Genomic DNA, 15861 nt, shown 5'->3' with positions numbered 1-15861 from the left:
TGTCTTATTTATTTCACCTTTATTTAACCAGGTAAGCCAGTTGAGAACAAGTTCTCATTTACTGCGACCTGGCCAAGATAAAGCAAAGCAGTGCGATAAAAACAACAACACAGAGTTACATATGGGGTAAAACAAAACATAAAGTCAAAAATACCACAGAAAATATATATACAGTGTGTGCAAATGTAGCAAGTTATGGAGGTAAGGCAATAAATAGGCCATAGTGCAAAATAATTACAATTAGTATTAACACTGGAATGATAGATGTGCAAGAGATGGTGTGCAAATAGAGATACTGGGGTGCAAATGAGCAAAATAAATAACAATATGGGGATGAGGTAGTTGAGTGGGCTAATTTCAGAAGGGCTGTGTACAGGTGCAGTGATCGGTAAGGTGCTCTGACAATGACCGTAGCCAATGCATGCCCCCAATACCTGACTAGCATTTCGCTATACCCGCAATAACATCTTCTAAATATGTGTATGTGACCAATAAAAATTGATTTGATTTGATATATAGGCGGGTACAGGAGGTTATTGGGGATACAAGTACACTGTGTCCCCAATATGTATCCCCAATACTTTTATTACAGTATATATACTGTTAGACCATGGCTGTGTCTATTCATAAACAATTGTAGATAAGACATTTAAGCGTGTTAACCCTCGCAAGGCTGCCGGCCCAGATGGCATCCCTAGCTGCGTCCTCAGAGCATGCGCAGACCAGTTGGCTGGTGTGTTTACGGACATATTCAATCTCTCCCTATCCCAGTCTGCTGTCCCCACATGCTTCAAGATGGCCACCATTGTCCCTGTTCCCAAGAAAGCAAAGGTAACTGAACTAAATGACTATCGCCCCGTAGTACTCACTTATGTCATCATGAAGTGCTTTAAGAGACTAGTCAAGGATCATATCACCTCTACCTTACCTGCCACCCTAGACCCATTTCAATTTGCTTACCGCCCCAATAGATCCACAGACGATGCAATCGCCATCACACTGCGCACGGCCCTATCCCATCTGGACAAGAGGAATATGTAAGAATGCTGTTCATTGACTATAGCTCAGCATTCAACACCATAGTACCCGCAGGGCTCTCCAGAGGGTGGTGCAGTCTGCCCAACGCATCACTGGGGGGAAACTACCAGCCCTCCAGGACACCTAGAGCACCCGATGTCACAGGAAGGCCAAAAAGACAATCAAGGACAACAACCACCCGAGCCACTACATGTTCACCCCGCTATCATCCAGAAGGCGAGGTCAGTACAGGTGCATCAAAGCTGGGACCGAGAGACTGAAAAACAGCTTCGATCTCAAGGCCATCAGGCTGTTAAATAGCCTTCACTAACACATTAGAGGCAGCTGCCTATATACATAGATTAGAAATCACTGGCCACTTTAATAAATGGAACACTAGTCACTTTAATAATGTTACATATCTTGCATTACTCATCTCATATGTATATACTGTATTCTATACTATTCTACTGTATCTTAGTCTATGCCGCTCTGACATTGCTCGTTCATATATTTATTTATATATTCTTAATTCCATTGCTTTGCTTTGATTTGTGTGTATTGGGTATATGTTGTGAAATTGTTAGATATTACTTGTTAGATATTACTGCACTGTCATAGCTAGAAACACAAGCATTTCGCTACACCCGCAATAACATCTGCAAAACACATGTATGTGACCAATCAAATTTGATTTGGTTTGATACACACTTCTATAATACAATTATACCTGGTTGGTTGTTCTATGGTGAGGTTTATATATAAACCTATAATACATTAGCAATAATTAATTTGTTTTAGAAATGTCAACATGTGAGAAACTGCAAACAGGCACTCTGTAATGTAATTACAACACTCAAAACGACATCCCACATCCACAAAGTTGTTTTTGACGGTAATGAAAAAACTAAGCATGGGTGTTGTAGTTGAATTTTTTAGTTTACACGCCTCCCTCTTCGATTAAATAACAACATATCCCACAATGCGTTTCGAAACGACGTGCATAACGTGGTCCGTCACGGGATGCAACTTCTCTCCGGAGGCTTGTGTCTAGTTAACTGTACACTAGTTGTGGTCAGTTATGTTTCTGGCAGGTACAGGCAACGGGTGCTGTGGGATTGGCCAGAGGCCAGGCTCTAGTTCTGGGTCCTGCAATCCGCGAAAGTTTAGCGAGAAGATAGCACTTCTCACCCAGCGACAAGCTGAGGACACCGCAGCCTTCCAGGAGGTTATGATGGACATCACTTCCACCAGGGTGAGTCAAGAGGACAGGCCTACGAGCTTCGTGTTGATAAAACAGGAGACGCCATAAAGCTGTCAAAAATATTCAAACGTCAGTAATGTTGACCACCCGACAGTCAGAGCACTTTGTTTTCACTTTTCAGAGGCGCAATAAATTCCACGCCATATTCCGCGCGCTCAATTTTGCACTATATAGACTTTCACCGCTAAAACACCGGTTGACAAATCTCAGTTTAATCCAAAGTGTCGACATAATTTAACTTTAAAACACTCTTACTGTAATATAACCTTTAAACATAATATATGCTTTATGTTGACTTATACCACATTTATGCTTATAACACCTGTTGATTTGCCATATAGCTGCATGGAGTGCAGGCTGCCCACAACCTCCCAAGGCTAGAATTACAAATTGCACTCTTGGGGTAGCCTGCGTAGTGGGCTTGACCAATGTGCATATGTTAACGCTTATGAGTTATGCCCCCACGTTGCTATTTATGGGGGTGTCTATTAGGCTAGGGGGGCCCTGATTTGTTATTGTGTCCATAGGAAATATAATTACTATTCTATTTTTATGTGAGTGTCAGTGTCAGTGTCCCACTACACAGTTGGAGTGCTACAACCTCACCTTATGCTTTATGTTATCGTTTTGTAATGTAATTGCCTTCTGTGCATTTGACTCCAGCTTTTTGCCAGGGGTGTAGGGCTGTCCCTGACTAAAAAAAATATTGATAGACTGAGAGTCGTCTGTTATTTTGACCAATCCATTGAAGACTCATGAGACCATAGACTTACTGGTAAAATGCACATGAGGGGGTACTTCAGGGGCACTCCGGACAGAGTAAAATTCAGTTGGTGGTACAATAACCCAAAAGGGTTGGGAACCACTGTTGTAGACAACACTACAAGAAACATACAAGGCTTAATGAGGAATTGGACCTTGTATGTTTCTTGTAGTGTTGGCTAAATGCATCAGCAGTCCCCCCCCCCAAGTAAGTTATGGTATTAGGCCTAATTAAGTTATGGTATTAAGACTAAACAGGATGCGCTCTTTGGCCTACAGCTCGATAGTGTTCTCAACACCAATATGCTGGTTAACTTTGCTATTATGCACATAACAACATGGTCTAGGAAAAGGCGCCAATTCAACAGCGCACTGATGTTTCAGAACCGCAGACAGCGACCACTATCCAATGTGGGAAAGCGCGTTCGTTAAAAAATCATATTTGTATTAGTGTTGCACCGTTGATCTTATGTAATATAACCATATACAATTTCAGTAACACGTCTTAGAGTGATGGACTGTGCCATCCCCACGGCCTCCACAATGGATTAGTCCACTCAGACTGGCGCGAATCAGACAGGTGTCTTGTACACCATTATTATTATTATTATTTAATTTTTTTGCTACTGCTCGACTAAAGAAGTTTCGGTCGACCTGCTGACTAAATGGGGTCAGCCCTACAGGGGTGTAATAAATATATGTTTGAAACTATGTGTAAAGTGCACAAGTTTGAGTTTCCCTATTCTGCATTATAGAGCGCACCGTCCATCTTATAGCTAGCCTAGTATCGTATTGATTACGGTAGGTCTCTGGTGTCAGGTGAAATGAGGTGCAGCCCCATGCTTTGGCTTGAAACGGAGGAGGCTAGACCTCACGGCACTTGTTTATGGTAGCGCTTTGACTGCTTACATAGCCCACACTTTGCATATCATTAATACCCGAATTCATAAGGTCTCAAGTCATGTTACCTCACCAAAAGAGCTCACTGATGCACAAGTCTCAGTCTTATCCAAGGGCCTCTCTTTTGTACCTACATGTACAGACAAACCATTTCATACGAAAGCAGATCTGTTTAAATTATTTCGCAAGATTAAACATAAACACGTGTTTTCCTAAAACACCGTTTCTGGCCTAGAAACCCAACAAAGAACTGTTACCTATTTTACGCCCAAAAGCAAATTCTGTCTTATGGTTAACAACTCCTCGATTAAAACCTATTGTAGGTTAGTCGAACAAGAAGCCATGTCTGTATATAAAAGAAAAACAAACCATATTCAGAAGAACCTCCCCAGGACAGAAGAACAGGCACTCAATGAACTAATGAAAGATTCATCTTTGGTTATCAAACCTGCAGACAAGGGGGGAGCTGTGGTCGTTTTAGACTATGAAAAATACAAAGAAGAGATTCTGAGACAACTCAGTAATGAACGTTTCTATAGAAAACGGAGTGTTGATCCCACACAGGTGTTCCAAAGGGATATTAGCTCTAATCTGAAGCAAGCCCTATTAAACAACCTTATCTCAAAACCTGAATATGAATACCTTTGCTGCAAATGTGACATATGTCCATGCCTGTACATTTTTCTTAAATTACACAAACCTAAAACACAAGGCAATTATTCAGGCAGACCAGTGGTTGCAGGAATAGGCTCAATGCTGGAGCCATTGTCAAACTTTGTAGACTATTTTATTAAATCTCATGTGCAAGCATTGCCATCATATGTGAAAGACTCTATAGACTTCATAAATAAAATCTCACCAATAACGGGATTAACAAAATACTGTATTTTGGTCACATTAGATGTCGAGAGTCTATATACCTGAATTCCCCATACGGGGAGGCTGGTAGCCCTAGCTCACTATTCGAGAGACCGAGATACTAACAAATACCCACCAACAAACTGTATTCTAGAGCTGGCTGAATATGTTTTGACGTATAACTATTTCCGGTATGATGATGAATACTACTTCCAAACTAATGGAACATCGATGGGCTCCACATTCGCTCCAAGCTATGCTAACCTTTATGTGGATCATTTTGAAGAATGTTTTGTTAACAATTAAAATGAAAATCTATTTTTGAATAAAATCCTGAAGTGGTATCGATATGGACACATTTTTTTGCATATGGGGAGGAACGGGAGAAGAGCTGTCAGACTTTATGGCATTACTCAATGACATTGACCCCAATCTCAAATTCACTATGGAATGTGACACTAAACATGTTCGTTACCTCGATATGTGGATTGGGAAATCAAATGGAACCCTGTTTACAACTCTGTACAGAAAACGGACAGAAATACTCTTTCAGGGGGACATCTTCCACCCTGAGCCATTAAAAAGAGGACTTCCAAGAAGCCCGTTTTTCAGACTGCGCCGTATATGCTACTCCACAGAGGACTATCTAGAAAATGCAGCGGAGATGCTGAGTATAAGAACCCACCACTTATTGTATATAGGAGAGGTCGCAATGTACGCGACAAATTGGTCCATGCCAACTGCCAGCCACAAAAGAAAATGAGCCAGGCTCTTTTACGCCATCTTCCGAATGGTATCTATAAATGCAGAGGTTGCACACAGTGCAACAATATGATGAAGTGTGAATATTTCTGCCACCCACATACAGGAAAACAGTTCCAAATAAATGACATTATTACATGCTCCACCACCACCATGTTATCTATATGATCAAATGTCCACGTGGGCTGTGTTATGTAGGTAAAATCTCTCAAACAGAGAATTAATGAACATAAAAGTTCAATCAGGAGAAACGACAGGGATTATCATTTTAATGACCAAAAACATTATATTTCTACCTTTTTAGAGTTTGTGGCATAGAGAAAGTCAAGATATCAGACCGGGGAGGTGATATAAATAATACTCTGAGCAAAAGAGAATGTTTTGGGATTTTCACCCGCTAGACATTATACCCAAACGGTTTTAATAATGAAATGTCCATTCATGTTATGTTGTAAATGTGAACATGAGTTAATGCTTCCACTTCAGATTAGTCCGACGTTTTTTTCTTGTACTGTACCCAATGATTTATGAAAACTTACTTGATATGTCGATGTCCTCATTGTGGTTTCAGTCTTGTGTAATACGTTTTATGTACACACTTTATTCGAATTATTAGAATACTTATGAAATGCACATTGTTATATTTGGTAACATATGCTTGTTTTCCTTATACTCCAACCCCATTCGATGCATTGAATGGATTTGGGTGGAGCAATGTCTACATAAGGGTGCAAATTAAAAACACTCACAAAAGCTCTGATGAAGGCCTTGAGGCCGATACTTAAAGCTTAATAAAGGGAAGTGATACTAGCAAGAGCAGTGTGCGGGTTTCTTATTTTTTCTCACCTAACCACCATGCAACACTTTCCTTAAAATACAGTACATGTGGGAGATTGTAGCCAGCTATACTCGTGGTTTATTACACATTGACTTTTAAAGTATGCAAGAGTCTTTCTCCTGCAGTATCTGATTCCCATGTTCATGCCAAGGGTTGGCAGTCGGAGGGTATTCTTTCCGAGATCGAGCCAACAGTCGCCTTGACTCACTCTTATAGTGTCACTATATATGGAATATACTTTGTCTGAGTTTGACATTTACCAGGAATTCTATTCTACAAGTGAGACTATTATAGCACTGACTGTAAATGGCATTTGCTTTTTCTGATAATCAACTAAATTAAACTAGTTGTTGTTTTTATTTATACCCCCACTCTTTCCTGGTCTCAGATTCAGGTCCAGAGAGTGCGGCAGGCAAGAAGCCTGGGCACCTATTATGGAGGCTCCCTTCCCAATGTCAACCAGCTTGGGAGAAGCACTTCAGGTGTACAGGTGAGAGTTATTACTTATAATTTCATGACCTACTACTTAGAACTACATTTCTATTTATTAGCCTACTTACATACGGGCTATAGCAATGGTTATACGATGCAGGATACTGAAAGTCAAATGAACCCTTTATCTGTCTGACTCTGTTAGGGTCAACTCCCATGTAGTCCAGACAATGGCTGCCCTACAAGACTTCACCCAATGGCAGAGAGGGCACAAGGAGAGGGGCGGCTCAATTTCCCGGTCAGGCCAAACAGGAGAAATGTATCCTTTATGCTCAGTCAAAGGGCAGCCAGTGATGGGTCACTTAAAGTGACAAAGTGAAGCGAGGTCACTGCTAGTGTAACGTCTGTATTGCTTAGTGGCTCCCATGCCTTGAAGTTAATATATGCAGGGCTAAAGCACAAACAGATGCTTTTAGGGCAAGGGTTTCTAATGGTCAATGCTAACGTTAGCCATTTGCAACTGTAGTAAACTAAGCACACAATATTTATGGTCTTCCTCCAGATATCTGAAGTGCATGGTGGACGACCATAACAGTGGATGTAAAGCAATAGTTCACCACTATATTGCAATAAAGTGGCGAACTCTTGCTTTACATCCATAGTAGCCTACTTCCTATTGTCTGTATGGCGAGATGACCAAACAACTATTGTGTGTAAAAGCGTTCCCGGGGTCAAATGCCACACTACTGTCTAAGGCCCAGTGCAGTCAAAAACTTGATTTTCCTGTATAGTGTATTCAGACCCCTTCACTTTTTCCACATTTTGTTACGTTACAGCCTTATTCTAAAATTGTTTAAATTAATTTTTTTCCTCATCAATCTACACACAATACCCCATAATGACAAAGTGAAAACAGGTTTTTAGACATTTTTGCAAATGTGTGTGTGTGTGTATATATATATATATATGTGTGTGTACAGTGGGGAAAAAAAGTATTTAGTCAGCCACCAATTGTGCAAGTTCTCCCACTTAAAAAGATGAGAGAGGCCTGTAATTTTCATCATAGGTACACGTCAACTATGACAGACAAAATGAGGGGGAAAAATCCAGAAAATCACATTGTAGGATTTTTAATTAATTTATTTGCAAATGATGGTGGAAAATAAGTATTTGGTCAATAACAAAAGTTTCTCAATACTTTGTTATATACCCTTTGTTGGCAATGACACAGGTCAAACGTTTTCTGTAAGTCTTCACAAGGTTTTCACACACTGTTGCTGGTATTTTGGCCCATTCCTCCATGCAGATCTCCTCTAGAGCAGTGATGTTTTGGGGCTGTCGCTGGGCAACACAGACTTTCAACTCCCTCCAAAGATTTTCTATGGGGTTGAGATCTGGAGACTGGCTAGGCCACTCCAGGACCTTGAAATGCTTCTTACAAAGCCACTCCTTCGTTGCCCGGGCGGTGTGTTTGGGATCATTGTCATGCTGAAAGACCCAGCCACGTTTCATCTTCAATGCCCTTGCTGATGGAAGGAGGTTTTCACTCAAAATCTCACGATACATGGCCCCATTCATTCTTTTCTTTACACGGATCAGTCGTCCTGGTCCCTTTGCAGAAAAACAGCCCCAAAGCATGATGTTTCCACCCCCATGCTTCACAGTAGGTATGGTGTTCTTTGGATGCAACTCAGCATTCTTTGCCCTCCAAACACGACGAGTTGAGTTTTTACCAAAAAGTTCTATTTTGGTTTCATCTGACCATATGACATTCTCCCAATCCTCTTATGGATCATCCAAATGCACTCTAGCAAACTTCAGACGGGCCTGGACATGTACTGGCTTAAGCAGGGGGACACGTCTGGCACTGCAGGATTTGAGTCCCTGGCGGCATAGTGTGTTACTGATGGTAGGCTTTGTTACTTTGGTCCCAGCTCTCTGCAGGTCATTCACTAGGTCCCCCCGTGTGGTTCTGGGATTTTTGCTCACCGTTCTTGTGATCATTTTGACCCCACGGGGTGAGATCTTGCGTGGAGCCCCAGATCGAGGGAGATTATCAGTGGTCTTGTATGTCTTCCATTTCCTAATAATTGCTCCCACAGTTGATTTCTTCAAACCAAGCTGCTTACCTATTGCAGATTCAGTCTTCCCAGCCTGGTGCAGTTCTACAATTTTGTTTCTGGTGTCCTTTGACAGCTCTTTGGTCTTGGCCATAGTGGAGTTTGGAGTGTGACTGTTTGAGGTTGTGGACAGGTGTCTTTTATACTGATAACAAGTTCAAACAGGTGCCATTAATAAAGGTAACGAGTGGAAGACAGAGGAGCCTCTTAAAGAAGAAGTTACAGGTCTGTGAGAGCCAGAAATCTTGCTTGTTTGTAGGTGACCAAATACTTATTTTCCACCATCATTTGCAAGTAAATTCATAAAAAATCCTACAATGTGATTCTCTGGATTTGTTTCTTCTCAATTTGTCTGTCATAGTTGACGTGTACCTATGATGAAAATTACAGGCCTCTCTCATCTTTTTAAGTGGGAGAACTTGCACAATTGGTGGCTGACTAAATACATTTTTTCCCCACTGTATATATATATATACTACCAGTCAAAAGTTTGGACACCTACTCATTCAAGGTTTTTATTTTTATTTTTTTGCATTGTAGAATAATAGTAAAGACATCAAAACTATGAAATAACACACATGGAATCATGTAGTAACCAAAAAAAGTGTTAAACAAATCAAAATATATTTTATATTTGAGATTCTTCAAATAGCCACCCTTTGCCTTGATGACAGCTTTGCACACTCTTGGCCTCCACAATCCCCCGACTTCAACCCAATTGAGATGATTTGGGATGAGTCAGACGGCAGAGTGAAGGAAAAGCAGCCAACAAGTGCTCAGCATACGTGGGAACTCCTTCAAGACTGTTGGAAAAGCATTCCAGGTGAAGCTGGTTGAGGGAATGCCAGGAGTGTGCAAAGCTGTCATAAAGGCAAAGGGTGGCTATTTGAAGAATCTCAAATATATTTTCATTTAAGACTTTTTTTGGTTACTACATGATTCCGTATGTTATTTAATAGTTTTGATGTCATCACTATTATTCTACAATGTAGAAAATAGTAAAAATAAAGAAAAACCCTTGAATGAGTAGGTGTGTCCAAACTTTCGACTGGTACTGTGTGTGTGAGAGAGAGAGAGGGAGAGAGAGAGAGAGAGAGAGAGATTAAAAATGATATATGATTTTAGTGGAAGACTTTGAAAAGAGTGCCTGAAATATCATCCTCTTTTGGTGGGATGGAGATTTGGCCGGCCTGGTGACATCAGTTAATGTCACCAGGCCAGTTAATAGACCACCAATAACAAAGACAGTTCCAAACCTCTCTGCCAATAACAGCTAGTTTTCCCCTCCCCACTCAGACCACTCCCAGACAGTCCTAGTAGAATTCTTGCTTGAGAAATTGCTCTTTGCTAAGAAGCTATTTTTGTTACTTTCTGACCATTTTAATTGAAAACAATCACCCAGAAATGATTTTATATTGAAATAAAAACGGCTGCATTGGACCTTTTTAACTGTTGATCCACTTAAGTAGCAGAGGGTATTAATCATGTACACAGCCACGCTGTACACAGGCAATGCCCTGTCAACTTTGTGTACCATTGTTTGCCAACATTAGACCTATGCCTAGGTTTTTCTAAGGGCACGCTGTTTAGCCTTAACACTCCCTCACAGACTGACAACTCCCCCTACTGCTCAGTTCACCTGTCTCCACCACTTGAACCCAGCTGGAGAAGGTAAGGGTCGGGCGCAATCCAAACTTATACATTTGGTTCACTTGCACTTAAACATCCTAATACATATTCTGCCTGATTCTGTCACCCAAATAGGAACTTGTCTAGCAGCTCTCCAGTGGACAAAAGCCACCTGATGCACCATCCCTTCACAGCACTTAATAGGTGAGCAATGTACCCGTGGTGTTTCTCTACTGTTCTTCTACACTCTTGCTTTCCCCTCTGAAATGTGTGCTCTCCTCCCCAGAACTAACTCAGACTCGGCCCTGCACACCAGTATGAGGAACACCCACACAGGGGACCAGCAGGCTTTAACCTCACGGAACAGGCACAGGGGTAAATCCACAATGCCAGTTGTATTGAAATAGTCATAGTATTGTGTTCAGTATTTCAGTATTATTCCTTAGGTAATTCTTGCAAATGCCTCTTGAAAGTGAGTTTTCTTTCCTTTGCCATGTATTCATCTATTCATTTTTGCACCTGATGGTTTCCTCTCTGTCACCTCAGTTTTTCCATATCCAGTGCCTCCAATTGAGGAGAATGTCCTAGAAGAGGGAAAATCATTAAGGAATACCAAAAAGGTATAATTTCTTGCCAATATAACCATCCACTATGTCCTATGCGAATGGGTTCAGTATTGCACTATTTGCTCTAGCAGATGCATGACTATTTTTCTCATTGATGTATCCTTGCTAATTGTTTGTCTCATCTTAGCTTCCTGCACTTCCCACTGGAATCAAATCGCGTAAAGTCCCTGGTATAAAGTATGTTCTTCTTTTCCAAATGGATATTGTCTAAAAGAAAGTAAACCCCTGATTGAACCACCTCCTTTTCTCCTATCCTTCTCTCTTGCGGTTTCTCCAGCATCCTGTCCTCACCAGATCAGCAGTTCAGTGCTCTCAATGTCCCTTCCCCTCTCAATGCGAGTGGCTCCTTGCCCAACCTCTCCAGCCTGCACCTCCCCTCCCCCCAGCCAGTAGGCGTGGACTCACACAAACCCACTGCCTGCAGCACTGACCACCTACCTGGAACTCCCTCTCACCTTGGAGCCAGGGATGATGAATTTCCTTTGCCAGGTGTGTTAGTCTGTGTGCCAAGTTCTTAGTGTATGTTGGTATCGGTTTAGGTTTGTTCATATGGTGATGATGGTGTCCATTTCTTTCCTTGTGTTCTCAGGTTTGTCGTTGTCTCTCCAAGGCTCGTACAGTAACCCATTGCTCCAATCCTTCCACAGCAACCCCAATATCCAATCCTCTCTCCGCAGCCACTCCCTTTCCAGCTCTCTAAACTCCACCTCCTTGAACTTGTCACTCAGCAACTCTTCCCTGCAGTCATCCCCTAGCAACCAATCCCTCCAGTCCTTCCTCAGCAGCTCTTCCCTAAGCGGCCTATCCCTGCAATGTGCAACTAGCCACTGTAGCTACAGCAGTGGGATTGGCGGATCTCGCACTTGCTCCTCCTCGTCCCTATCCTGCTCCCCACGTCCAACTAGCCAGACGCAGGTGCCTTCGTCAAGAAGGCAGACTCCCCTCAGCCCACTGGTCGTTCCCACTGGTGGAGAGTCTCGCTGGCTCCAATCTAAACAGTTTTCACCTGTTGGGTCTCCAAAGTTATCTTCTATAACTCAGGTATCTCAAACAAACTGGAATGTAAGTGACGTCATTGTTTTGTTAGTAAGATGATTTCATAGAACTCCATATTAAGACATTGTTTGATGTATTGCTCTTATTTCAATTCCAAGGGAGTTCTCCTGAACACCAACCAATTACCACAGGAGTCAAGGCCACCAGGGTATCATCACTGCCAACCTCAACACGAGGGACCTCCAGCAGCTCAGCAGCCCATGCATGGAGGTCTGCCACAGCAGCAGCATTCTCTGACAGAGGGGCAGCAGCAACCCAGCCAGGAACTGAAAAAAACACCACTACACCAAGAGAAATCCAGGCATCAACAACAAGGTGCACATCAGCAGCAGCAACAACAACAAGACCAACAACACCCACAGCAACAGCTCCCACAGACACACAATCTCCAACAACTGCAATATCACCATCGACAACCGTACCAACACCCAAATCAACTATATCAATGCCAGATCCAGCATGTCCAAACAGAAGGTCAGAACCTGGACATAAAACCGCAACATCAAAGAGGGTCAAACCAGTGTGAGAATCCACAGCAACAACACCTACATCAATCACAAGAGGAACAACATCAAAGACAACAACAGCAAAAACAACAGAAACAAGTGTACCAAAACCTTCCACAGCAACAGCAAGAGAAGCAAAGGCAACAACACCAGCAACACCCACACCAGCAACAGTATCAACAACAAGCGTACCAAAGACAACCTCAGCAAAACCAAGCACTTCGACAAGATGAGATGCAACATCAGCTCCAGCAGGTTCAACCCTACCACCAGCAGCAGCATGAGCAACATCAGTGGCATCCCAAGTGTGCGTACCCGCCAGCTCAGAGCCTTGACTTGAATGGACAGAACATGTCAAACCCACGAAAAGTACCAACGATGCAGATGACTCGTAAGCATCAGACCCAAGCCCAGGGAAGGAGCTGGGCTCATCAGAAGGTGCAAGGTCAGAAGGACCAGATTGAGTCGACCAAAATCTCCTCACAGATGAACTCCTTAATGGACAACAATCCGGGCCTCTACAATGTGAGAATAACCCCATCTGTTGCATATTATGTTGTCTATTTTCACTAGTTCGAGTTGATTTTGGCTAGTGTCTGTGTATATTTTGCACTTTTATCAGCCTCTTTGTTTTTTCTGTGATGTAGGCTATGTTTAGGGTCAGTAAGACACCATTTGATGTTTGGTCTGTCAGAAAGGTATGGTAATGTAGGGCTGCACGATATGGGCCCCCCCAAAAAAATGTCTACGATATTGCGATTTGACGTGCGATATAAATCGACACTTGGGTGAACTGTTGGAATAGAATGTAGAAACAAAGTGGAAAGCAGCATCGTTCTTGTTTGGAACAATCGGTTGACTGCATTTGACCTAACTGAACCGCATGCAAACTTACAGATGTAGGATCTTAATTTGATCACCCTGTTGCAGGAGATTTTAAACTTGTAGTGTATTTGAGGTTTAAAAAGGCATCTGAATTTTGTAATTTTCACTTTGAAATTTCAGACTTGATTTTCCCTTACGAAGAATGTATCAACCCCTATAAAAATGTCCATTAATTATAATCCACATTTCCTGTTGCTGCAGGATTACTTTCCTGCTGTAGCAAACTGGTTCAAATGAAGATCCTACATCTGTATAGTGACTAACAGAGAGGAGGAACTGCGCTGATTCAGTGACGTGGCGGGCTTCTTGTGTGGGAAGCAGCCACAAGAGGAGAAAAAAGAGTAAACTATCAAAACAGACGTTACACGTGGCTCAGATGCATTTCAAAATATTGCATGCGATATGGATATTGCACATGTCAATATTGTGATTTCGATGTGAATTAAGATGAATTGTGCAGCCCTATTAATATTAATGGTACACTCACCCCCTTTCTGGTCTCTCAGGACTCTTCCATACGGAACCATTTACAGCATGAGTCCTACATGGGCCTACACCTCACACCCAGCCAGACTCAGGCACTCTCCCAGCAGGTAGCCTAAAACTGTAAATAATCTAACAGTATTGAAAGGACAACTCTATTTTACCTGTTGATTCACTCACTGTGCATATTTTTAATCTAACTGTCTCTAATCTTGTCTGGTTGTCCACACCTCTGCCCAGCTGGAACAGCTCAGTAAGGAGCCTCTCTGGGGAGATTCTGGGCCTCAGTCTGTGGAGGTGAAAGATGGAGGGGTTTACTGTGGGAACCAGGGTCCTCACATATCCCTCCACTGCCAGAACCAAACCAGTGTGGACTGTCATAACAACCTTATGATGGGTAGGACCCACTCTCTCCCCCCTCTTGCACTTTTTAATTGCTTGCAGCAGATATTAGAGATGGATATTACCTTATTTTCGGCTTACACAGGTCGCTTTTGATTCATCCAGATAGTTGTTACTCAATACCAACTAATGGACTTAAAAACTGTCTGGATTAAACTACACCCTAAATAAGTAAATAATAATCCCTGAAATGTTGGACCTGGTAATTGAAACATAAACATGTTTAAAATCTTTGTTGCACTGCAATTGTAACCTTTAAAGCTTATGTTGTCTATTTTAAAAGTTTGGCCGGGATTCAATCCGATGGCGGCTTTTAAAAGCAATTTCTGATTAAGCCGTCATGCAGCGTTTACCGTGAATGGGATATCCGTGAACGAGAACATTGACTTTAAAAGCCACAATGCCTATAACCCACAATCGGATTGAATCCCGGCCTCACTCTTTCTCTCTTATCCACTTTGTCTTTGTTTCCCACTTAACAGACAAAGCATCTTATGATGATTTCTCTGGTGTTCTGCCCATGCTGGGATTTGATGCAGACACCTTCACCCTGCATAACCCCCTTCAGATCGATCCCCTAGACCTGGAGGAGCTTAACATACTGGCAGGTGGAGACATGGTCGAGGACACTGTGAAAGGACACTGCTCTAACCTACTTAGGTGACCTGGGGAGTTGGATGTATCCAGGAACACTACTTTCAACTAAGATGGCTGTCTTGGTATAGTCTGATGGCAGCAATGTCAGTTGTAGATAAATTACAGCCAACTATCTGTCTCGGGATCTCTCACTGCTGGACATAATTTGTTTGGACATTCAGATGTTATTTCATTGACTGCCTCAGTTAGCTGACTGCACTTTTTTTTTAGTTGTAATTTAATGCTTGCCTGCAATGGAAAAATGCACCCCAAGAGCTGGCATCCCCTGCACCTTAGTGTAAATGTAGTTGAATAATGAGATCAGATATGTAAAGCCTGCCTTTTCACTTGTATAACAAAATATATATTTTTGTATTGATATGGATTTTTGTAATATAATGAATAGCCTGCCTTTTCACTCTAGTAGAGATGAAAAGTAAAACATATCTAAACAATATAAACGATATTGTGTATTTAAAAGATGTGGCCAAGAAACCAGTTATATTTAGAGGTCCTTGTTGCTTTTTGTAAACATCTTATGACATTTCTGTAATGACATTGTGTACCAGACATTGTTTTACAAGAAAAATAAAATGAGAGCAGGAAATAACTTGCCAGTCCATTTCTTCAAGAAAAATACAATTGTATGGGGATTGAGACCATTACATTACAATTCACTTAATTT

General features: G+C 41.8%; 1 protein-coding gene across 3 annotated transcripts; it reads left to right on the top strand.

Annotated features, from left to right (window-relative positions):
• The first annotated feature begins 1647 nt into the window (after positions 1-1647).
• crtc2 (CREB regulated transcription coactivator 2) lies at positions 1648-15786 on the top strand. 3 transcript variants are annotated; one of them, XM_041883467.2, is made up of 14 exons: positions 1649-2272; positions 6790-6891; positions 7039-7152; positions 10563-10624; positions 10718-10786; positions 10869-10957; positions 11129-11202; positions 11336-11385; positions 11486-11697; positions 11798-12249; positions 12363-13295; positions 14162-14248; positions 14379-14535; positions 15023-15786. In XM_041883467.2, the coding sequence occupies exons 1-14, from the start codon at positions 2099-2101 to the stop codon at positions 15202-15204; spliced, it is 2757 nt and encodes a 918-aa protein (XP_041739401.2). In that variant the 5' UTR covers positions 1649-2098; the 3' UTR covers positions 15205-15786. The 3 variants fall into 3 exon arrangements, 2 of the variants coding, with proteins under 2 accessions (XP_041739401.2, XP_041739400.2); XM_041883466.2 differs by having other exon boundaries at positions 11798-12270; XR_006001761.2 differs by lacking the exons at positions 14379-14535; positions 15023-15786 and adding an exon at positions 13857-13996 and having other exon boundaries at positions 1648-2272; positions 11798-12270; positions 14162-14247.
• The last annotated feature ends 75 nt before the right edge of the window (positions 15787-15861 follow it).

The sequence above is a fragment of the Coregonus clupeaformis genome, chromosome 8, assembly GCF_020615455.1.
Source record: "Coregonus clupeaformis isolate EN_2021a chromosome 8, ASM2061545v1, whole genome shotgun sequence".
Taxonomy (NCBI): Eukaryota; Metazoa; Chordata; class Actinopteri; order Salmoniformes; family Salmonidae; genus Coregonus; species Coregonus clupeaformis.
The sequence above is the reverse complement of the archived record's forward strand: the minus strand, read 5'-3'. Positions and strand labels throughout refer to the sequence as shown.